The sequence below is a fragment of the Eleutherodactylus coqui genome, chromosome 10, assembly GCF_035609145.1.
Source record: "Eleutherodactylus coqui strain aEleCoq1 chromosome 10, aEleCoq1.hap1, whole genome shotgun sequence".
Lineage (NCBI taxonomy): Eukaryota > Metazoa > Chordata > Amphibia > Anura > Eleutherodactylidae > Eleutherodactylus > Eleutherodactylus coqui.
This window is the reverse complement of record NC_089846.1, coordinates 1,132,787-1,158,062: the sequence shown is the minus strand read 5'-3', so window position 1 is coordinate 1,158,062 and position 25,276 is coordinate 1,132,787. Positions and strand designations below refer to the sequence as shown.

The following is a 25,276-nucleotide window of genomic DNA, read 5'->3' as shown; positions in this document are numbered from 1 at the left end:
TCCATGGGGTGAGGGTGTGGCTTTGAGACCCTACATGGGATGACGGCGTGGGTGGGAGACCCTCAATGGGGTGACAGCAATGGCTGGAAGACCCTCCATGGGGTGATGGTGTGGGTGGGAGACCCTACATGGTGGTGACAGCGTGGGTAAGAGACCCTCCATGTTGTGACAGCGCGGGAAGGAGACCCTCCATGGCGTGACGGCGTAGATGAGAGACCCTACATAGGATGACGGCGTGGGTGGGAGACCCTACATGGGGTGAAGGCGTGGGTGGGAGACCCTACATGGGGTGAAGGCGTGGGTGGGGGACCCTACATGGGGTGAAGGCAGGGGTGGGAGACCCTACATGGAGTTACGGCGTGGGTGGGAGACGCTCCATGGGGTGACAGCGTGGGTGGGAGACCCTCCATGGTGTGCCGGCGTGGGTGGGAGACTCTCCATGGGGGACGGCGTGGCTGAGAGACCCTACATGGGAGGACGGCGTCTGTGGGAGACCCTACATGGCGTTGACCGCGTGGGTGGGAGGCCCTACATGAGAGTGACGGCATGGCTGAGAGACCGTACATGGGATGTTGGCGTGGGTTGGAGACCCTACATGGGGTTGATGGCATGGGTGGGAGGCCCTACATGGGAGAGACGGCCTGGCTGAGAGCCCCCTCATGGGCTTACGCCGTGGGAGACCCTACATGGGGTGACGGCCTGGGTGGGAGACCCTACGTGGAGGGAAAAAGTGGGTGGGAAACCCTACGTGGGGTGACGACGTGGGTGGGAGACCCTCCACTGGGTGATGGCATTGGTGGGAGACCCTCCATGGGGTGACAGCGTGGGTGAGAGGCCCTCCATGGGGTGATGGTGTGGGTGGGAGACCCTCCATGGTGTGACGGCGTGTGTGGGTGAACCTCCATGGGGTGACGGTGTGGGTGGAAGAACCTCCATGGGGTGACGGCGCGGGTGGGAGACCCTCTATGGGGTGACAGCGTAGGTGCGAGACCCCCCATAGGATGACGGCGTGGGTGGGAGACCCTGCATGGGGTGATGGCGTGGGTGTGGGACCCTCCATGGGGTGTCAGCATGGGTGGGAAACTCTCCATGTGGTGACTGCGTGGGTGGTAGACTCTCCATGGGGTGCCAGCGTGGGTGGGAGACCCTACATGGGGTGACGGGGTTGGTGGAAGACCCTACATGGGGTGATAGCATGGGTAGGAGACCCTACATGGGGTTGACGGCGTGGGTGGGAAGCCCTACATGGGAGTGACGGCATGGGTGGGAGACACTACATAGGATGATTGCGTGGGTGGGGGACCCTTCATGACGTAACGGCGTGGGTGGATGACACTCCATGAAGTGACGGCGTGGGTGGGAGGCCCTACATGGGAGTGACGGCGTGGCTGAGAGTCCCCACATGGGGTAATGGCGAGGGTGGGAGACCCTACATGGGTTGACGGCGTGGATGGGAGACGCTCCATGGGGTGATGACGTGGGTGGGAGACCCTCCATGGGGTGACGGCGTCGGTGGGAGACCCTACATGGGGTGATGGCGTCGGTGGGAGACCCTACATGGGGTAACAGCGTGGGTGGGACCCTACATGGAGTGACGGCGTGGGTGGAGGACCCTATATGGGGTGACGGCGTGGCTGAGAGACCCTACATGGGAGGCGAATGTGGGTGGGAAACCCTCCATAGGGTGATGGCATTAGTGGGAGACCCTCCATAGGGTGATGGCATGGGTGGAGACCCTCCATGGCCTGACGACGTAGGTGGGAGACCCTCCATGGGGTGACGGCGTGGGTGGGAGACCCTACATGGGGTGATGGCATGGGTGGGAGACCCTACATGGGGTGATGGCTTGGGTGGGAGACCCTACATGGGATGACGGCGTGGGTGGGAGACCCTACATGGGGTGACGGCGTAAGTGGAAGACCCTCCATTGGGTTACTGCATGGGTGGGAGACTCTCCATGGGGTGCCAGCGTGGGTGGGAGACCCTACATTGGGTGGCGGGGTTGGTGGAAGACCCTACATGGGGCGATAGCATGGGTGGGAGACACTACATAGGATGATTGCGTGGGTGGGGGACCCTTCATGACGTAACGGCGTGGGTGGATGACACTCCATGAAGTGACGGCGTGGGTGGGAGACCCTACATGGGGTTTACGGTGTGGGTGGGAGGCCCTACATGGGAGTGACGGCGTGGCTGAGAGACCCTACATGGGGTAATGGCGAGTGTGGGAGACCCTACATGGGTTGACGGCGTGGGTGGGAGACCCTCCATGGGGTGATGACGTGGGTGAGAGACCCTCCATAGGGTGACGGCGTCGGTGGGAGACCCTACATGGGGTGACGGCGTGGCTGGGAGACACTACATGGGGTGACGGCATTGGTGGAAGAGCCTACATGGGGTGACGGCCTAAGTGGAAGACCCGCCATGGGGTTACGGCGTGGGTTGGAGACCCTACGTGGGGTTGACAGCGTGAGTGGGAAGCCCTACATGAGAGTGACTGCATGGGTGGGAGACACTACATAGGATGATTGCATGGGTGGGGCACACTTCATGACGTAACGGCGTGGGTGGATGACACTCCATGGAGTGACGGCGTGGGTGGGAGACCCTACATGGGGTTTACGGCGTGGGTGGGAGACCCTACATGGGAAAGACGGCATTGCTGAGAGACCCTACATGGGGTAACGGCATGGGTGAGAGACCTACATGTGTTGACGGCGTGGGTGGGAGACCCTCCATGGGGTGACGACGTGCGTGGGAGACCCTACATGGGGTGACGGCATGGGTGGGAGACCCTACATGGGGTGACGGCGTGGGTGGGAGACCCTACATGGGGTGATGGCGTGGGTGGGAGACCCTACATGGGGTGACGGCTTGGGTGGAAGACCCTCCATGAGGTGACGGCGTGGGTGGGAGACCCTCCATGAGGTGACGGCGTGGGTGGGAGACCCTTCATGGGGTGACGGCGTGGGTGGGAGACCCTACATGGGGGTGACAGCGTGGGTGGGAAAACCTACATGGGAGTGACGGCGTAGCTGAGAGACCCTACATGGGATGATCGCGTGGGTGGGAGACTCTACATGGGGTAACTGCGTTGGTGGGAGACCCTACATGGGGTGACGGCGTGGGTGGGAGACCCTTCATGGGGTGACGACGTGGGTCGGAGACCCTACATGGGGTGACAGCGTGGGTGGGAGACCCTACATGGGGTGACGGTGTGGGTGGGAGACCCTCCATGGTGTGATGGCGTGGGTGGGAGACCCTACATGGGATGACGGCGTGGGTGGGAGACCCTATATGGGGTGATGGCGTAATGGGAAGACCCTCCATGGGGTGACAGCGTGGGTTGGAGACCCTACATGGGATGATGGTGTGGGTAGAAGACCCTACATGGGGTAACGATGTGCGTAGGAGACCCTCCTTGGGGTCAGGGCGTGGGAAGAAGACCCTCCATGGGGTGACTGCGTGGGTGGGAGACCCTACATGGGGTGGCGGCGTGGGTGGGAGACCCTACATGGGGTGGCGGCGTGGGTGGGAGACCCTACATGGGGTGGCGGCGTGGGTGGGAGACCCTACATGGGGTGACGGCGTGGGTGGGTGACCCTACATGAGATGACGACGTGGGTAGGAAACCCTACATGGGGTGATGGTGTAAGTGGAAGACCCTCCATGGGGTGACGGCGTGGGTGGGAGGCCCTACATGGGGTTGACAGCGTGGGTGGGAGACCCTACATGGGAGTGACGGCGTGGCTGAGAGACCCTACATGGGATGATGGCGTGGGTGGGAGACTCTACATGGGGTAACGGCGGGGGTGGGAGACCCTACATGGGGTAACTGCGTTGGTGTGAGACCGTACATGGGGTGGCGGCGTGGGTGCGAGACCCTACATGGGGTGACGGCGTGGGTGGGAGACCCTACATGGAGTGACGGCGTGGGTGGGAGACCCTTTATGGGGTGAAGGCGTGGGTGGGAGACCCTACATGGGGTGACGGCGTGGGTGGGAGACCCTACATGGGAGTGACGGCGTGGCTGAGAGACCCTACATGGGATGATGGCGTGGGTGGGAGACTCTACATGGGGTAACGGCGGGGGTGGGAGACCCTACATGGGGTAACTGCGTTGGTGTGAGACCGTACATGGGGTGGCGGCGTGGGTGCGAGACCCTACATGGGGTGACGGCGTGGGTGGGAGACCCTACATGGAGTGACGGCGTTGGTTTAAGACCTTTCATGGGATGACAGCTTGGGTGGGAGACCCTATATGGGGTGATGGCGTAATGGGAAGACCCTCCATGGGGTGACAGCGTGGGTTGGAGACCCTACATGGGATGATGGTGTGGGTAGAAGACCCTACATGGGGTAACGATGTGCGTAGGAGACCCTCCTTGGGGTCAGGGCGTGGGAAGAAGACCCTCCATGGGGTGACTGCGTGGGTGGGAGACCCTACATGGGGTGGCGGCGTGGGTGGGAGACCCTACATGGGGTGGCGGCGTGGGTGGGAGACCCTACATGGGGTGGCGGCGTGGGTGGGAGACCCTACATGGGGTGACGGCGTGGGTGGGTGACCCTACATGAGATGACGACGTGGGTAGGAAACCCTACATGGGGTGATGGTGTAAGTGGAAGACCCTCCATGGGGTGACGGCGTGGGTGGGAGGCCCTACATGGGAGTGACGGCGTGGCTGAGAGACCCTACATGGGATGATGGCGTGGGTGGGAGACTCTACATGGGGTAACGGCGGGGGTGGGAGACCCTACATGGGGTAACTGCGTTGGTGTGAGACCGTACATGGGGTGGCGGCGTGGGTGCGAGACCCTACATGGGGTGACGGCGTGGGTGGGAGACCCTACATGGAGTGACGGCGTGGGTGGGAGACCCTTTATGGGGTGAAGGCGTGGGTGGGAGACCCTACATGGGGTGACGGCGTGGGTGGGAGACCCTACATGGGAGTGACGGCGTGGCTGAGAGACCCTACATGGGATGATGGCGTGGGTGGGAGACTCTACATGGGGTAACGGCGGGGGTGGGAGACCCTACATGGGGTAACTGCGTTGGTGTGAGACCGTACATGGGGTGGCGGCGTGGGTGCGAGACCCTACATGGGGTGACGGCGTGGGTGGGAGACCCTACATGGAGTGACGGCGTGGGTGGGAGACCCTTTATGGGGTGAAGGCGTGGGTGGGAGACCCTACATGGGGTGACGGCGTTGGTTTAAGACCTTTCATGGGATGACAGCTTGGGTGGGAGACTCTTTATGGGGTGACCGCTTGGTTGGGTGACCCTGCATCGAATGACGGCATGACTGGGAGACCCTACATGTGATGGTGTTGTGGATGCGAGGCCCTATATGGGGGTGAAAGCGTGGGCGGGATACCCTACATGGGGTGATGATGTGTACATGAAAACCTTTATGGGATGACGGCATAGGTGGGCAACTCAACATGGGGTGACAGTGTGGATACCCTACTTGAGATGACGGTGTGGGGGGGAGACCTTTTATGGGATGACGGTGTGGGTGGGAGACACTACATGGGATAATGGCATTGTCGGTCAAGCGGTGGGGTGCAGTGTAGAGTTTTCGTCGGGCCATGGCACTTTGCTGTCTGAAGCTCATCCTTAGGTGTGTGATGGGCTGATGACCTGTAGAGTCCATGTATATATATATGTACCTCAGTAGGACGTCTGTCCAGTCTGTGGATCGTGATGTGTATTGTGGCGCCACAGACCGCGAGGGGGTCGTACGCGACAGCTTAGCACTGAGGCTCCAGACTGCAAAAATCACCCAAAAACCTTACCAAAGTATTAAAGAGGCCACGTTTATTAAGACGGATATTACATTTGCGAGTCTGAAGAAAAATCTATTAATTGGCGCGCTTCCCAGAGAATTTGGCGTAATTTAGTCTGTGCTAAAGTCGGGATGACGCCATTACACCCGCTGGGGGCTGCACTGAAATTTGCCCAAATTTACAGCTTTAGAATTAATGTCAGAAAGTTATTGACCACACCCCCTCCTCTTAAGCCCCCCCACTTTTCTCGGCCGAGTCACAGAAAGATGATAAACTCCCCCAAAGTGCGTCTGGATCCCTGAGAGGGGCAGCTGATGGGGGTCCACGTGGCCGGACCCTGCTTGCTCAGAGCTCCCCTCAGCAGGTGCAGTGTGTGACGGCATTATCTGAAGACCTCAATATCTTAAGGGGGCCCGCGGGGCGGACGGACCCTTTATGTGTCTCTGTTTCCCCCAGCTGGAGAACTTGATGTACTACAACCAGAACAGTCCGTCTAAGGTGGTCCTGCGAGACTTCTACCTGTCATGCTTCGAGAGCGGAGAAATTACGGAACCATGTGGAACACCCGAGTATTTGGGTAAGCGGCAGGCGACGCGGTGAGCAAGGGTCTTGTCGGAGGGAGAACTCAGTTTAGGGGGGTTTTGCATCCACATTGGAATCGCCTGTCGGAGGTCCGACTCAAAATACCAGAAGAAAAAGTGCGTCACGCACCGCTCGTTCTTCCATCTAAACGCAGGGCAGCTGAGCGGAAACCAAACGGATGCCGTTCTAGTCAGTGGGGTCCATTCGGCGCCGTTCGCTTCCGCCCCAAAACATTTGGCTGCGCCGAGCGCAGATGTGAAAGCACCCGCTGCCGGTCGAGGGGAACGCTGTGCAGCCCGCCCTCTTAGGCCGCCTTCTCACGGGCGCAATCAGTGGCGCTGTTCCACAACTGAACACATTAGGTTGTTATTTTAATTGCGGATTTAACCCTTTACTTCAAGCGTTGAACTCCACGGTGGCGTAAGGAGACGCGCAGCAGGTTCAGAAGCCAAACAATCCAAACGCTACGAATTTGTTGTGAAAAATTTGCACAGCGGGTGAAGATTTCTGAAATCTCCTCGGCACGCTGTAAGCGCAGCGGTCTGCAGTGTTTACGGCCTCACAGCGTTCCCTGACTGACCGCGGACCCTGAGCGCCATCCCTCTCCCCGCGCTCCGGCATCAGCGGCACCCCCTGGTGACGGCTCTCCTCCCTCTTGCAGCCCCGGAGGTGGTGTCCCGGCACCGGTACGGCCGCCCCGTCGACTGTTGGGCCGTTGGCGTCGTCATGTACATCCTGTGAGTACCAGCCTGCAGTACGGTAAGGAATAGTTGTTCCACACTTGGCGTCCGCAGACGGTCGCGCCTCACCTCCGCGCTCTGCAGTCTTTCAGGGAACCCCCCTTTCTATGACGAAAACGAGGAAGAAAACAGCGAGAATCACGACAGGAAGATTTTCCGTAAAATTCTGGCTGGCGAATATGAATTTGATTCTCCATACTGGGACGTCATCTCGGCATCAGGTAACATAGTAACATAGTAAGCTAGGCCGAATGAAGGCAACGTCCATCTAGTACAGCCTGTTAATAGTTCCTCCCTGCCTGTAAGGCCCGAATCACCAACCGCTGGTCACCTACTGTCTATATCCTGTAATATCACAGAAAGACATCCAGTCCCTCTTAAACTCCTCTATGGATCCTGCCATCACCACGTCCTCAGGCAGAGAGTTCCACAGTCTCACTGCTCTTACAGTAAAGAACCCCCTTCTGTGTTGGTGATGAAACCTGCTTTCCTCTAGACATTGGACGGGTGGGCGGGGCCACCTTGAATGCTGTGAGGAAACTGTGACAGGATTCTGCAGCTTTTCCTAATGATATCTCCTCTCTTCTTCCCGCTCAAAACCTCCACCAATCACCGCTTGTTGCTAGGCCTTTGCCTCACAGAGACCTTCTCTCCTGATAGGTCACCGCCATTATCTTCTTGCCCAATCATTCCTTGTTGCCAGGCTTCCAGGTTCCAAAGCAGACTCCTCATATTATAGCTGACCCTAGAGTGACTTAATAAAAACAGTTTAGACCCCCCCCCCCCCAATTCAAACCCATAACCATCTACCTCCTATTTAAAGGTATTAACTAGAGATGAGCGAGCGTACTCGGATAAGCACTACTCGCTCGAGTAATTTGCTTTATCCGAGTATCGCTGTGCTCGTCCCTGAAGATTCGGGTGCCGCTGCGGCTGACAGGTGAGTCGCAGCGGGGAGCAGGGGACAGCGGGCGGGAGAGAGGGAGAGAAAGATCTCCCCTCCGTTCCTCCCCGCTCTCCCCTGCAGCTCCCCGCTTCGTGTCGGCACCCGAATCTTCAGACCCCAGCACAGCAATACTCAGATAAAGAAAATTACTCGAGCGAGTAGTGCTTATCCGAGTACGCTCGCTCATCTCTAGTATTAACCCTTTCTGCCCCCAGATTCCATGAGGCCTTAGTCCCCTAACGTCTTTCTGTCGTACAGTCTTGTCGGGCCACAATGGTTTCCTTTTAGTTGAGATTCTTTTATTTTTAAAGGGAATGAACTGCTCACATGAGGTGATTAGGATCCTTTTAAACTCCTCCCATTTGTCCTCCGTACTGATATTTTTGAGGATGTTGTCCCAATTAATGGTACCGATAGTAGTTCTCAGCTCATCAAATTTTGCTTTACTAAAGTTTAGTTTGTTTGTCGCTCCCTGATGAGGCTTCCTATTGAATGACAGCTGGAAGTTGATTATATTGTGGTCACTGTTCCCCAGTGTCCACTCCACCTGCACCCCCATGATTCTGTCTGGTTTGTTAGTTAGTACTAGGTCCAGAATGGCCCTCCCTCTAGTTGGTTCCCGCACAAGTTGGGTAATGTAGTTATCTTTAATTGATCTCAAGAACTTATCACCCCTGTGAGATTTGCAGGTTTCCTTCTCCCATATTATATCTGGATAATTAAAGTCCCCCATGATAATTACTTCATTGTGGTTTGACACCTCTTCTATCTGCCTTAATAATAAGGTTTCAGTTTCTTCTGTTGCTTTTGGTGGCCGATAGAAGACCCCTATCAGGATTTTGTTATTTTTTTGCAGGGTCTGAGAAAGCCTTGCAAAAATATTCCACGCCCAGACAAGAATCCGGTTACTAGACAAGAGCGAGGCTCCAGTAACTGGCTTGTCCGAACTTCTCGCTCATCTCTAGATTTTATTTAAAATTTTAAACATATTAGAAGAGAAATAATTAATAAAAAAATTAAATAAAAAAAATAAAGTTGAGAGTACAAATATATTCACCCCCTCTGTATATATTCACCCCCTCTGTATATATTCACCCCCTCTGTATATATTCACCCCCCTGTATAGATTCACCCCCTCTGTATATATTCACCCCCCTGTATAGATTCACCCCCTCTGTATATATTCACCCCCCTGTATAGATTCACCCCCTCTGTATATATTCACCCCCTCTGTATATATTCACCCCCTCTGTATATATTCACCCCCCTGTATAGATTCACCCCCTCTGTATATATTCACCCCCCTGTATAGATTCACCCCCTCTGTATATATTCACCCCCCTGTATAGATTCACCCCCTCTGTATATATTCACCCCCTCTGTATATATTCACCCCCTCTGTATATATTCACCCCCTCTGTATGTATTCACCCCCTCTGTATATATTCACTCCCTCTGTATATATTCACCCCCTCTGTATATATTCACCCCCTGTATAGATTCACCCCCTCTGCATATATTCACCCCCTCTGTATATATTCACCCCCTGTATAGATTCACCCCCTCTGTATATATTCACCCCCCTGTATAGATTCACCCCCTCTGTATATATTCACCCCCCTGTATAGATTCACCCCCTCTGTATATATTCACCCCCTCTGTATATATTCACCCCCTCTGCATATATTCACCCCCCTGTATAGATTCACCCCCTCTGTATATATTCACCCCCTGTATAGATTCACCCCCTCTACATATATTCACCCCCTCTGTATATATTCACCCCCCTCTGTATATATTCACCCCCTCTATATATATTAAACCATTCTGCATATATTCACCCCCTCTATATATATTCACCCCCTCTATATATATTCACCCCCTCTGCATATATTCACCCCCTGTATAGATTCACCCCCCCTGTATAGATTCACCCCCTCTATTTATATTCACCCCCTCTGTATATATTCACCCCCTCTGTATATATTTACCCCCCTCTGTATATATTCACCCCCTCTGTATATATTCACCCCCCTCTGTATATATTCACCCCCTCTGTATATATTCACCCCCTCTGCATATATTCACCCCCTCTGTATATAGTCACCCCCCTCTGTATATATTCACCCCCTCTATATATATTAAACCCCTCTGCATATATTCACCCCCTCTAAATATATTCACCCCCTCTATATATATTCACCCCCTCTATATATATTAAACCCCTCTGCATATATTCACCCCCTCTATATATATTCACCCCCTCTGCATATATTCACCCCCTCTATATATATTAAACCCCTCTGCATATATTCACCCCCTCTAAATATATTCACCCCCTCTATATATATTAAACCCCTCTGCATATATTCACCCCCTCTAAATATATTCACCCCCTCTATATATATTCACCCCCTCTATATATATTAAACCCCCTGCATATATTCACCCCCTCTATATGGATTCACCCCCTCTATATGGATTTACCCCCTCTATATGGATTTACCCTCTATATGTATTTACCCCCTCTATATATATATTCACCCCCTCTATATATATTCACCCTCTCTGCATATATTCACCCCCTCTGCATATATTCACCCCCTCTATCTATATTCACTCCCTCTATATATATTCATACATTCACACCCTGTATATATGTATTCACACCCTCTATCTCTGTACATATTCATATATTCACCCCCTCTATATATATTCATATACTCACCCCCTCTGTATATATACCCCCTCTATATGGATTCACCCTTTCTATGTGTATTCATGCCCTCTATATGGATTCACCCCCTCTATATATATTCACCCCCTCTATATGGATTCCCTCCCTCTAGTTGGATTCCCTCCCTCTATATGGATTCACCCCCTCTATATGGATTCACGCCCTCTATATGTATTCACGCCCTCTATATGTATTTACCCCCTCTATATGGATTTATCCCCTCTATATGGATTCACCCCCTCTATATGGATTCACTCCCTCTATATGGATTTACCCCCTCTATATGGATTCACCCCCTCTATATGGATTTACCCCCTCTATATGGATTCACCCCCTCTATATGGATTCACTCCCTCTATATGGATTCACCCCCTCTATATGGATTCACTCCCTCTATATGGATTCACCCCCTCTATATGGATTCACTCCCTCTATATGGATTCACCCCCTCTATATGGATTCACTCCCTCTATATGGATTTACCCTCTCTATATGGATTCACCTCCTCTATATGGATTCCCTCCCTCTATATGGATTCACCCCCTCTATATGGATTCACGCCCTCCATATGGATTCACGCCCTCCATATGTATTCACCCCCTCTATATGTATTCACCCCCTCTATATGGATTCACGCCCTCCATATGTATTCACCCCCTCTATATGTATTCACCCTCTCTATATGTATTTACCCCCTCTATTTGGATTCACCCCCTCTATATGGATTCACCCCCTCTATATGGATTTACCCCCTCTATATGGATTCACCCCCTCTATATGTATTTACCCCCTTTATATGTATTCACTCCCTCTATATGGATTCACCCCCTCTATATGGATTCACCCCCTCTATTTGTATTCACCCCCTCTATATGGATTCACGCCCTCCATATGTATTCACCCCCTCTATATGTATTCACCCTCTCTATATGTATTTACCCCCTCTATATGGATTTACCCTCTCTATATGGATTTACCCCCTCAATATGGATTCACCCTCTCTATATGGATTCACTTCCTCTACATGGATTCACTCCCTCTATATGAATTCTCCCTCTCCATATGGATTTACCCTCTCTATATGGATTCACCCCCTCTATATGTATTTACCCCCTCTATATGGATTCACCCCCTCTATATGTATTCACTCCCTCTATATGGATTCACCCCCTCTATATGGATTTACCCTCTCTATATGTATTCACTTCCTCTATATGGATTCACCCCCTCTATATGGATTCACCCCCTCTATATGGATTCACCCCCTCTATATGGATTCACCCCCTCTATATGGATTCACCCCCTCTATATGGATTTACCCACTCTATATGGATTCACCCCCTCTATATGGATTCACTCCCTCTATATGGACTCACCTCCTCTATATGGATTCACCCTCTCTATATGGATTTACCCCCTCTATATGGATTCATCCCCTCTATATGGATTTACCCCCTCTATATGGATTTACCCTCTATATGTATTTACCCCCTCTATATGGATTCACTCCCTCTATATGGATTTACCCCCTCTATATGGATTCACTCCCTCTATATGGATTCACCCCTCCACATGGATTCACTCCCTCTACATGGATTTACCCCCTCTATATGTATTTACCCTCTCTATATGTATTTACCCCCTCTATATGGATTCACCCCCTCAATATGGATTCACCCCCTCTATATGGATTCACTCCCGCTATATGGATTCACCCCCTCTATATGGATTTACCCCCTCTATATGGATTCACCCCTCTATATGGATTCACCCCCTCTATATGGATTCACCCTCTCTATATGGATTTACCCCCTCTATATGGATTCACCCTCTCTATATGGATTCACCCCCTCTATATGGATTCACTCCCTCTATATGGATTTACCCTCTCCGTATGGATTTACCCCCTCTATATGGATTCACACCATCTATATGGATTCACGCCCTCTATATGGATTCACCCCCTCTATATGGATTCACCCCCTCTATATGGATTCACTCCCTCTATATGGATTGACCCTCTCTGTATGGATTTACCCCCTCTATATGGATTCACCCCCTCTATATGGATTCACACGATCTATATGGATTCACGCCCTCTATATGGATTCACTTCCTATATATGGATTCACACCGTCTATATGGATTTACCCCCTCTATATGGAGTTACCCCCTCTATATGGATTCACCCCGTCTATATGGATTCACCCCCTCTATATGGATTCACTTCCTCTATATGGATTCACCCCCTCTATATGGATTCACCCTCTCTATATGGATTCACCCTCTCTATATGGATTCACTCCCTCTATATGGATTTACTCCCTCTATATGGATTTACCCCCTCTATATGGATTCACACCATCTATATGGATTCACTCCCTCTATATGGATTCACTCCCTCTATATGGATTCACACCGTCTATATGGATTCACCCCCTCTATATGGATTCACCCCCTGTATAAGGATTCACTCCCTCTATATGGATTCACCCCCTCTATATGGATTCACCCTCTCTATATCGATTTACCCCCTCTATATGGATTCACCCTCTCTATATGGATTCACTCCCTCTATATGGATTTAACCCATTTAATAAACGTGTCATGCTTGATGTCACTGAATAGATAAAATCATGACCAGAAATTTGCCGGGCCTGTATTCCTGATCGTAGGGCTTCCTAACGACTTATGGGGAAAATGAGGAACTATGATATTTCCCCAAGAGATGTATGGCCCCTACCCTCCTGAATGACATTAGAGGCGGCAGGGGGAAAGAGTGTTCTGAGGGACCCTTTATAATGCGGGCCTCCACAGACCCCTGTTGTCTGACCTTCGGAGATACACCCGGCGGAAGGACTTTCCTATTGCTTCGGTGGCTCGGCGCGGATCAGAATCCCACTGCTGCCACCACTTTGTCACGGATAGGAGAGGGGAGACCCTGACAGATTGCGCCTCTATCATCGGTTTTTCATGGATCGTCTGTTCTGAGTACTCTGCCATGACCGAACCTCGATCGATTACTCTAGCAGGATTGCATAGAGCCATTAGAATACAGGCAGATTTGTACCCAGTTTTCCTAGCTTCTGCATGCAGACTGAAAGCTCAGATCGCCCCCTGACCGGTCTAACGTCTCTGGCGCTGTGCAATGTCCGCACACTCGCTGCCCCCACCAGCTCTGCAGAGAAGCTGGGACCCAGACTATGAATTATGAGCACAATCTTCAGAGTTTATGGTACGTTTTAAAACGGACAAGGTTGAGTAATAAATTGCAGATTTATTTTTAAAAAATCTAGCAGTGCAGATTATTGCGCAGCTGCACAACATAGTCAACTATGGACACACCAGAGCTGGGCAGCTCTGGGAAATGCTTCATCCTGACTGTGGTTGGCTACACCACCCGATACCTTGAGGTCATGGCCCTGTCCTCCATACAGGCCAAGAAGGCAGCCGACACCTTAACCCTTTTCAATCCACTGTCTGACATCTTCCTACTTTCCGATTGAAGGCTGTGCAGCTCCGATGTTGGAAGACGTCCGGCAGGGTATTCTTACTGTATATTACTGGCCACTCTGTTGTCGCAGGCTTCTCCAGCATGTCCCATTGTATATTGGCAGAAAGAGAAAGCCCCCTAGGAAATCCTGAATCTAAAATTGGATTGCAAAGAGTTAATAGCCATATTTTCGCATGTTGGATTTTTCCCGGAGATGCTTACAGATCAGGGGCCCCAGTTCATGTCCAGCCTCATGCAGTGCCTCTGTACAAAAATGCAGGTGCAACATCTGATAGCCAGCCCGTATCAACCCCAGACTAATTGTCTGTGTGAGCGGTTCAATGGCCCACTGGAGCAGATGCTAAAGATGTTGGTCGAGTTTCACAGATGCAACTGGGAGCGTTACCTCCTGCACCTACTATTCACCCACAGAGAGGAACCTCAGGCCTCAACTGGTCTCTCACTCTGTGAGCTCCTGTATGGGAGGTGGGTACGGGGACCCCTGACTCTGGTAAGAGAAGCCTGGGAAAGAGAAGTGCGCACCTCTAGTTTGTTCATCGACAACTATGTCATGTGGCTGCGCGACAAGATGCAGACATTGACGCAGCTCATGCGCAAGAATATGGAGCAGGCCCAAGCCTCCACAAGCAATGGTATGATCGGAACGCCAGAGAGACAGAGTGCCAGGTGGGTCAGAAGGTGTGGATCTTAGTCCCACTGACACAAAACAAGCTTCAGGCTGCTTGGGAAGGCCCATATATCGTGCACCAGTGGCTCAATGCTGTGAACTATGTGGTCACAAGTGACCATGTCCGCAGGAAGCAGAGAGTCTTCCATGTCGGTATGCAGTATACTCGAAGATGGTGAAACAGAGGTCAAGATATGTTGTCCGCAGCCCAGGGCGGTGGATCCATTGAAGACATGGAGTTCAATCCGCTGAGCTCCCAGCTGCAGAAGGCCCTGCTCCCCTTTCTACCCACCTTCACAGGGAAACCAGGGAGGACCCAGTTGGCAATCCACCATGTGGACACTGGGAATCACTCTCCTGTGAGCATATATTGTATTTCATCCGCACTTCAGTAGCGGTGAGCGATTCCAGTGACCTCATTGGTTGTTGGGTACATACCCCCCTTTGGAGATGTGCACTAGTGCTACTTTACGAGACCCGTGGGGGAGTTGGGGTTTAGGGTTTGGGTTTAGGGTTAGGGTTAGTTGCCAACTCTCCTACGGCTGTGCTGCTGCTTATTTAATGGGCCGCCCACTCGTGCACATCTCCAAGGGGGGGGGGGGGGGTGTACCCAACAACCAATCAAGTCGCTGGAATCGCTCACCGCTACTGATGTGCAGTTGAAATACCAAATATGCCTCCTGTGAGGCTGTCAACCTACCGGGTTTCGCTGGAAGTACATTTGAATATGAAGCGGGAGATTGATGAGATGCTGTGCCTAGGCATCATCCAGAAGTCCCAGAGCGCATGAGCCTCCCCTGTAGTCCTGGTGCCCAAAAAGGACTGGATGACCCAGTTCTGTGTGGACTACAGAAGGCTGAATGTGATCACAGTGTCTGATGCTTATCCAATGCCTCGCATTGTTGAGCTGTTGGACAAACTGGTGAGTGCCCAGTACCTCACCATAATGGATTTGAGCGATGGGTATTGGCAAATACTCATGACCCGGGAGGCACAAGAGAGGTTGGCCTTCATGACGCCATTCAGACTCTACGAGTCCCAGTTAATGCTCTTTGGCATGAAGAACGCTCCAGCTAATTTCCAGCTGGTGGATTAGCTGCTCGAGGGGCATGGGAAGTATGTCGTTGCATACTTAGAGGACATCGCTGTTTATAGCCCCACTTGGGAGGAAGGAGGAACACCTAGAGCACCTGGGTCATTCCATGTCAGTTCAACCAACGCTCCCAGTCGACCATCTCTGATTTCAATGAAACTTTGCACAAAGATAGACCCTGACCCTAAACTAAGATAGCCAGAATATTAGGCTTCAGAGTGCTTTGGTTCACGAGCTACAGGTCTTAATCTAGGGTGTTGTCATGTGATTACAGCCTACAGGTCTTAATCTAGGGGGTTGTCATGTGATTACAGCCTACAGGTCTTAATCTAGGGGGTTGTCATGTGATTACAGCCTACAGGTCTTAATCTAGGGGGTTGTCATGTGATTACAGCCTACAGGTCTTAATCTAGGGGGTTGTCATGTGATTACAGCCTACAGGTCTTAATCTAGGGGGTTGTCATGTGATTACAGCCTACAGGTCTTAATCTAGGGGGTTGTCATGTGATTACAGCCTACAGGTCTTAATCTAGGGGGTTGTCATGTGATTACAGCCTACAGGTCTTAATCTAGGGGGTTGTCATGTGATTACAGCCTACAGGTCTTAATCTAGGGGGTTGTCATGTGATTACAGCCTACAGGTCTTAATCTAGGGGGTTGTCATGTGATTACAGCCTACAGGTCTTAATCTAGGGGGTTGTCATGTGATTACAGCCTACAGGTCTTAATCTAGGGGGTTGTCATGTGATTACAGCCTACAGGTCTTAATCTAGGGGGTTGTCATGTGATTACAGCCTACAGGTCTTAATCTAGGGGGTTGTCATGTGATTACAGCCTACAGGTCTTAATCTAGGGGGTTGTCATGTGATTACAGCCTACAGGTCTTAATCTAGGGGGTTGTCATGTGATTACAGCCTACAGGTCTTAATCTAGGGGGTTGTCATGTGATTACAGCGCGCAGCCTGAAAAAAGTGGCGATTTCAATCCATTGCCAAGCCAGTTCCAATGACTCTAGAGCAATGAACCTTCACACACTAGGAGACCTTTTGGTGCTGCATCCAGCTAAGCTCCTCAGACTGCCCCTCTTATCATCATTCTGCCCCTCTTATCATCATTCTGCCCCTCTTATCATCATTCTGCCCCTCTTATCATCATTCTGCCCCTCTTATCATCATTCTGCCCCTCTTATCATTATTCTGCCCCTCTTATCATCATTCTGCCCCTCTTATCATCATTCTGCCACCATTGCATGTCAAAGGAGCTGAAAAATTCTATCGCGCAAAATAAAACTCCTATTTTAGGCAGTAATAACTCCTAATCAATGCGATCCGACTCGGCTCTGAATGTATCAATGTGCACTCCATAGAAATGGTTCTCATTATTCACATTAGGGACCCAAACGGATGCAGAGCTCTTAACATACAAGGAGTCAAAAATGGCAAAAAACACTTTTAGGCAAATTTTTACCTTTTTTCAGAGGCAAAAATCGGAATGTACTCATTTTTATTTTTTTCCCATTTTTGTTCTATTTGGAAGAGAATTTTTTGGTCTACAAGATTCGATGTTTTTCATTTTGTTCCCAGACCTTCTAGATGGGAGATTTTTGTTTTGCGTTTTGTCATGAAGCTGTTGATCAGCCGGCATGCTCCAGCTTGACATGGCATCCAGCAGTTGCGCTTCCTTTCTGCTCATTTTTCACAATCAGTCACTTGTAAACTATAGTTGTAGCCTTAGATAATCTCAGTATCCAATATGGATAGAGTGCTAAATAAGCCCAGTGATCACTGTAATATACCACAATCAATGATATTCTGACCATCTTAGGCCAAAGCTTGGGGCTCACCTGAACTCGTCAGGCAATTTGTGATCACATAAGTTTCTTGAGCACAAAAAGTTGTCTCATTCCAAAAATAATTTACCTTCTCATGATTTCTAAACTAATTATACATCCATGCAAAACTTCCACTTCTTTTATTATTTGACCTCCGCGAGTGCATAGGACCTTCACAGGCATTGATATTCTCCCATCTAGAAGGTCTGGGAACAAAATGAAAAACATCGAATCTTGTAGAGCAAAAAATTCTCTTCCAAATAGAACAAAAATGAAAATAAAAATGGAGTACATTCCGATTTTTGCCTTTGAAAAAAGGTAAAAATTTGCCTAAAAGTGTTTTTTGCCATTTTTGACTCCTTGTATGTTAAGAGCTCTGCATCCTTTTGGGTCCCTAATGTGAATAATGAGGACCATTTCTATGGAGTGCACATTGATACATTCAGAGCCGAGTCGGATCGCATTGATTAGGAGTTATTACTGCCTAAAATAGGAGTTTTATTTGGCGCAATAGAATTTTTCAGCTCCTTTGACATGCGATGGTGGCAGAATGATGATAAGAGGGGCAGAATGATGATAAGAGGGGCAGAATGATGATAAGAGGGGCAGAATGATGATAAGAGGGGCAGAATGATGATAAGAGGGGCAGAATAATGATAAGAGGGGCAGAATGATGATAAGAGGGGCAGAATGATGATAAGAGGGGCAGAATGATGATAAGAGGGGCAGAATGATGATAAGAGGGGCAGAATGATGATAAGAGGGGCAGAATGATGATAAGAGGGGCAGAATGATGATAAGAGGGGCAGAATGATGATAAGAGGGGCAGAATGATGATACGAGGGGCAGAATGATGATAAGAGGGGCAGAATGATGATAAGAGGGGCAGAATGATGATGAGGGGCAGAATGATGATAAGAGGGGCAGAATGATGATAAGAGGGGCAGAATGATGATAAGAGGGGCAGAATGATGATAAGAGGGGCAGTCTGAGGAGCTTAGCTGGATTCAGCACCAAAAGGTCTCCTAGTGTGTGAAGGTTCATTGCTCTAGAGTCATTGGAACTGGCTTGGCAATGGATTGAAATCGCCCCTTTTTTCAGGCTGCGCGCTGTTATCACATGACAACCACCTAGATTAAGACCTGTAGGCTGTAATCACATGACAACCCCCTAGATTAAGACCTGTAGGCTGTAATCACATGACAACCCCCTAGATTAAGACCTGTAGGCTGTAATCACATGACAACCCCCTAGATTAAGACCTGTAGGCTGTAATCACATGACAACCACCTAGATTAAGACCTGTAGGCTGTAATCACATGACAACCCCCTAGATTAAGACCTGTAGGCTGTAATCACATGACAACCCCCTAGATTAAGACCTGTAGGCTGTAATCACATGACAACACCCTAGATTAAGACCTGTAGGCTGTAATCACATGACAAACCCCTAGATTAAGACCTGTAGGCTGTAATCACATGACAACACCCTAGATTAAGACCTGCAGGCTGTAATCACATGACAAACCCCTAGATTAAGACCTGTAGGCTGTAATCACATGACAACACCCTAGATTAAGACCTGTAGGCTGTAATCACATGACAACACCCTAGATTAAGACCTGTAGGCTGTAATCACATGACAACCCCCTAGATTAAGAACTGTAGGCTGTAATCACATGACAACCCCCTAGATTAAGACCTGTAGGCTGTAATCACATGACAAACCCCTAGATTAAGACCTGTAGGCTGTAATCACATGACAACACCCTAGATTAAGACCTGTAGGCTGTAATCACATGACAACACCCTAGATTAAGACCTGTAGGCTGTAATCACATGACAAACCCCTAGATTAAGACCTGTAGGCTGTAATCACATGACAAACCCCTAGATTAAGACCTGTAGGCTGTAATCACATGACAAACCCCTAGATTAAGACCTGTAGGCTGTAATCACATGACAACCCCCTAGATTAAGACCTGTAGGCTGTAATCACATGACAAACCCCTAGATTAAGACCTGTAGGCTGTAATCACATGACAACACCCTAGATTAAGACCTGTAGGCTGTAATCACATGACAACACCCTAGATTAAGACCTGTAGGCTGTAATCACATGACAAACCCCTAGATTAAGACCTGTAGGCTGTAATCACATGACAAACCCCTAGATTAAGACCTGTAGGCTGTAATCACATGACAAACCCCTAGATTAAGACCTGTAGGCTGTAATCACATGACAACCCCCTAGATTAAGACCTGTAGGCTGTAATCACATGACAACCCCCTAGATTAAGACCTGTAGGCTGTAATCACATGACAACCCCCTAGATTAAGACCTGTAGCTCGTGAACCAAAGCACTTTGAAGCCTAATATTCTGGCTATCTTAGTTTAGGGTCAGGGTCTATCTTTGTGCAAAGTTTCATTGAAATCTGAGATGGTCGACCGGGAGCGTTGGTTGAACTGACATGGAATGACCCAACTGTCTCAGGTGCTCGGGCGGATCCAGGTGGCAGGTCTCACCATCAAGCCTGGGAAGTGTCAGATCGGCATGCTAGAGGTGCAGTACCTAGGGCGCCGTGTAAGTGGGGAAAACTGAAGCCAGATCCCAGGAAGATAGATGCCATCCAAGCCTGGCCCAGCCCCAAAACCAAGAAGCAGGTCATGTCCTTCTTGGGTACCGCCAGGTACTACTGTAAGTTTGTACCCAACTACAATGCCCTGGCCAAGCCTCTCACCGACCTGATCAAGAAAAGTCTGCCTCAGGTGGTGAGCTGGACCTCAGAATGGGAGGAGCCATTCGCAGCCCTGAACACTGCTTTCTCCAGCACTCTGGTCTTGCCGACTCCGGACTTCACCAGGAGGTTTGTGGTGCAGACTGATGCCAGCGCTTATGGCCTTGGCGCCATCCTTAGCCAGGTAAACGCAAAGGAGGTAGAACACCCTGTGCTTTACCTCACCTGGAAGCTCCTGCCCAGAGAAGTGACGTACGCCACGGTCGAGAAGGAATGCTTAGCCATCGTCAGGGCCCTACAAAAGTTACAGCCTAACTATACGGGCGTAGTTTCACGGTAGTGATGGCTCACAACCCGCTCAGCCTGAGAAAATGCCAAGCTCCTACGCTGGAGCCTGGCACTGCAGTCCTATGACTTCACTATCCAACACAAGAAAGGAAGTGAACACGGCAATGCGGACGGACTGCCCTGTCAAGATGAGGTGTCAGGGATGGGCGTCGGAAATCAACCGCCGTCGCCAATCTAAAAACGTGTGGTGTAGAGATATTGATAAAGTGCCCCAACTGTCCATAGCAACTTACCACTCCGGATAGTGGGAAAGATGAATTCAATGTTTTAATCTCCCCTTCCCACAGGATCTCTACAGGACAGGGGATAACCTGCTGATCAACGAGGGCAGAGCCCTCTAATCTCAAGAAAGGGGGTCCCATGCCCCATATCCTCCTCACTGCAGGGTTACTGCACCCCATAGTGAGGAGGAGACTGTATGGAGTACTAGTAGCCCTTTCAAGAGGCTCGGGGCATGTTGTGCAAATCTAATAGTGCAACCCCCACCACCAACCTCAAAAAAGGCCAATTTAATTCCATGTTGAAAAACAGGAAAAACATTAAGGGGAAAGACTACTTTTGCACAGCACTGTAGCTTATGTATGAAAGTTGGCTTCTGCTTCGTTAGGTGCAGCTTTACTGTATAAGTTTATTGTATGTATACTGCTTCCTGCTAGCTGTGGTTTCTGCACATTAGTGAGGACACAGACCAGCACACCGTGCCATAGGACACAGACCAGCACACCGTGCCATAGGACACAGACCAGCACAGCGTGCCATAGGACACAGACCAGCACAGCGTGCCATAGGACACAGACCAGCACACCGTGCCATAGGACACAGACCAGCATAACGTGCCATAGGACACAGACCAGCATAACGTGCCATAGGACACAGACCAGCACACTGTTCCATAGGACACAGACCAGCACACTGTGCCATAGGACACAGACCAGCACACTGTGCCATAGGACACAGACCAGCACACCGTGCCATAGGACACAGACCAGCACACCGTGCCATAGGACACAGACCAGCACACCGTGCCATAGGACACAGACCAGCACACCGTGCCATAGGACACAGACCAGCATAACGTGCCATAGGACACAGACCAACACAGCGTGCCATAGGACACAGACCAGCACAGCGTGCCATAGGACACAGACCAGCACAGCGTGCCATAGGACAACGACCAGCACACCGTGCCATAGGACACAGATCAGCACGGCGTGCCATAGGACACAGACCAGCACGGCGTGCCATAGGACACAGACCAGCACAGCGTGCCATAGGACACAGACCAGCATAACGTGCCATAGGACACAGACCAGCACACCGTGCCATTGACCAGTCTGCCAGATAATGCCATAAGGAGCCCGCTAGACCTTCTAGTTCTTAAGGAGTCTCCTTTTTTACTATTTCTTTATGGTCACTTACAGTAGATTTCTTTCCAACAGCAAAAGATCTGGTGTCTCGTCTGATGGAGATGGACCAGGAGCAACGAATCACAGCACAAGATGCACTCGGACACATCTGGTGAGGGTTCTGGCTGACCACAGTACATCCATCTAAGGGTATCATCCATCACTGGCCAGGAATACACCGGGCAGGCCAAGGATTGCTTATGCACTGTGCCTTTAATCCACAAATAGCACCACAGCTGTCCACAGGTTCTGTATGGTAGTGCAGCTCAGCCCCATTCACTCCAGTAGAGCTGCAATACCAGAAACAACCCATGGCCAGGGGTGGCGCTGTTTCTGGAAGAAAGACAGGTGCTTTTTAATTCTAATACAATCCTTTCAAATGAACTCAAAATAGTTGCACAGACTGAAAACAGGAGCTGAAAGGTGAATCTGCACACCGGCTGGATAACTTCCCTCTGCTGTGCTAATCTGGAGTCACATCCTGCCTTACTCACGATTCACAGTCAAAGCTGCATCTAAGGGCTACGGCCCCCCTTGGAGGGCAGGATCTTCTTCGCCGCATGGATCTTGGGCTGATCATTTTTCCAATAGGGTTTCATTAGAAATGTTGCAGCTTTTCCATACCCCTGTATATAGACACTGCAGTCTGAGGAGATCTGTCCATCTGCTGCACTGACAGCTTGGTTTTCCCTGCTCTCTCCTTCCTGCATCTTCCTATCACCTCATTTATGACCATACCAAGGTCAGTCCAGCGCACTGATAGACCGCCCACTAAAACTCAGACTGCAGTCTCTCTATACAGGGATATGCAGAAGCTGCAGAAGACAAACGCTGCTACATTTTTAACCTCTTAGTGACTTGGCCTATTTTGGACCCAAGAAGGATTTCTGGGAAATTTTCATCTTCACTTTTCAAAAGTCATAACTTTTTTATTTTTCTGCCGACTCGGCTGTATGAGGGATGTTTTTGGCGAGGCGGACTGCAGTTCTCATTGGTACCATTTTTGGGTACATATAACGTATTGTGGAACTTCTGTTACATTTTTTGGAGGACGGACAGAAAAACATCAATTCTGCCGTTGTTTTTTGGGGGGGATTTAGCACGGCGTTAATCATGCAGCACGAGGACACGATACATTTCTTCTGCAGACGCCACGACTACCATGATACCAAAATTAGTATTATTTTAATGTTTTTCCACTTTTGCACAATAAAACCATTTTTGAATATATATATAATTATTATTTTTCTTCCGGCTCCCGAGCAGCGCCATCCATAGGACATAAGCGCATGTCGGTTCTCAGGAACTCCTTCCCAGCCGCGACGTATGTTTATGTCTTGTGGTGGAAAGAAGTTAACGGAACCCAATTGCAAAAATGACAGTCAGTCCAAAATACAAAAAAGTGTCTCCCCACAAGTGTCTATAGCGGTTACAATTCTGCCGCAGCCCTGAGTGAGGGTCCTGCTTCAGTGCGCTTTGGGCGGGTTCTTTCTCTATGGCCTCCAGCAGGTCTCGTCGGGGTCTCGTATTTGCACACAAGCTGTGTTCACCGCTTCTCTTTCTCCTTCTGTATTTCCAGGATTTCAGGAAACGCTGCTTCTGAGAGGAATCTTAAAGAAGGGGTCTGCGCCCAAATTGAAAAGAACTTTGCTAAAGCCAAATGGAGGGTGAGTGATGGGAGCCATGCGGGGCTCGGAGTAGAGTCAGCAACCTGAATGCACTTTGTACGTCTCTTACAGAAAGCCATACGTGTCACAACGTTCATGCAACGACTGAAGGCTTCTGAGGGCACGTCCGGGCGCCTCCCCGTCACCCCAAGGTCTTCCATGAGCGTGTCCCATGAAGTCACTGTGGAAGCTTGCCCTTCTCCCCAGGCTTCCCCCTCACAACACAGCATTCCAAAGGCAAAGTGGAATTCCAGAGTTCTGCAAAGCAGCGACTGCGGTGGACACTCGTCTGGACAGCTGGATGGTCCTCCTTAGAGGGCGCCATCCTTCCACGCACAAACCTAAACCAGATTCAGTCAGACGCTAGTCCTGCTTAAGACAAAGGAAGTGGGCAACAGACATTAAAACTCCACCTGACAGAGGAAGAGGTGAGGCCAAAGGGCCAGACCGCCCCGTGGGAACAATGACCAGACCTTAGAAGACCCTTGTCCTGCAGTATGGAGACCACCCAACGGGACGCCCTTTAACTCCTAGCTTATATTTTCTTTCAGTACATAGTTTTATAAAGTGATGAGACAACCGACATCTCCCAACGGGCGGACATCCCAAGACCAATGACCAGCGAGCCCACCAGTCAGAGGGTCTCCGGCAGACTCCATACCTTCATGTCTTCAACCTAAGTCCGGGGGGTCCGTTGCATGTCATCTGCATGTTTTATGTTTTAGTTGGGACTGCATCCCCTTACTCTGCCACAGCGGCCGGTACCCTGGCAGTAAGGCCAAATCTAAACCAATAAAGAGAGTAACCCTCCACCTGTGAGTCCTTCAGCACCCGTACCGCCACGTAGGACACGACACGCCGCTGCGAGAACTAGGGATTTCAATTATAAAAACTGCATTTTGGAGCGGCACTGGATCTGTCCGTCCAGCGCCTTCCCCGAACCACATAATGTCCGACCAACATGTCACAGGAGAGAAAACAGAAGAGAGCAGAATAGCCAAGAGCAAAATGACCAGAAGCTTCTAACTCTACCCTCCCTGCCGGCCGAACAACACCACTACCGCAATGTAAACTCACCAGGGACACCTAAACCCTCCCGCCGCCACATCTAATAGATCCATGAACAGCAGTATTATAGTAGTTATATATATGTACATAGGCGGCAGTATTATAGTAGTTATATTCTTGTACATAGGGGGCAGTATTATAGTAGTTATAT

The 25,276-nt window shown here is 50.2% G+C and overlaps 1 protein-coding gene across 3 annotated transcripts in view; it reads left to right on the top strand.

Annotated features, from left to right (window-relative positions):
* The window catches only part of LOC136579657 (caM kinase-like vesicle-associated protein), a 134,622-nt gene extending 109,763 nt beyond the window's left edge, over window positions 1-24,859 (top strand). For all 3 annotated transcript variants that reach the window (XM_066579701.1, XM_066579702.1, XM_066579703.1), the window contains exons 6-11: window positions 6,244-6,364; window positions 7,031-7,106; window positions 7,194-7,330; window positions 22,424-22,502; window positions 23,970-24,057; window positions 24,130-24,859. In XM_066579701.1, coding sequence (XP_066435798.1) covers window positions 6,244-6,364; window positions 7,031-7,106; window positions 7,194-7,330; window positions 22,424-22,502; window positions 23,970-24,057; window positions 24,130-24,372 — 744 coding nt within the window. In that variant the 3' untranslated portion in view covers window positions 24,373-24,859. The remainder of the gene's footprint in view (window positions 1-6,243; window positions 6,365-7,030; window positions 7,107-7,193; window positions 7,331-22,423; window positions 22,503-23,969; window positions 24,058-24,129) is intronic.
* Window positions 24,860-25,276: the final 417 nt, after the last annotated feature.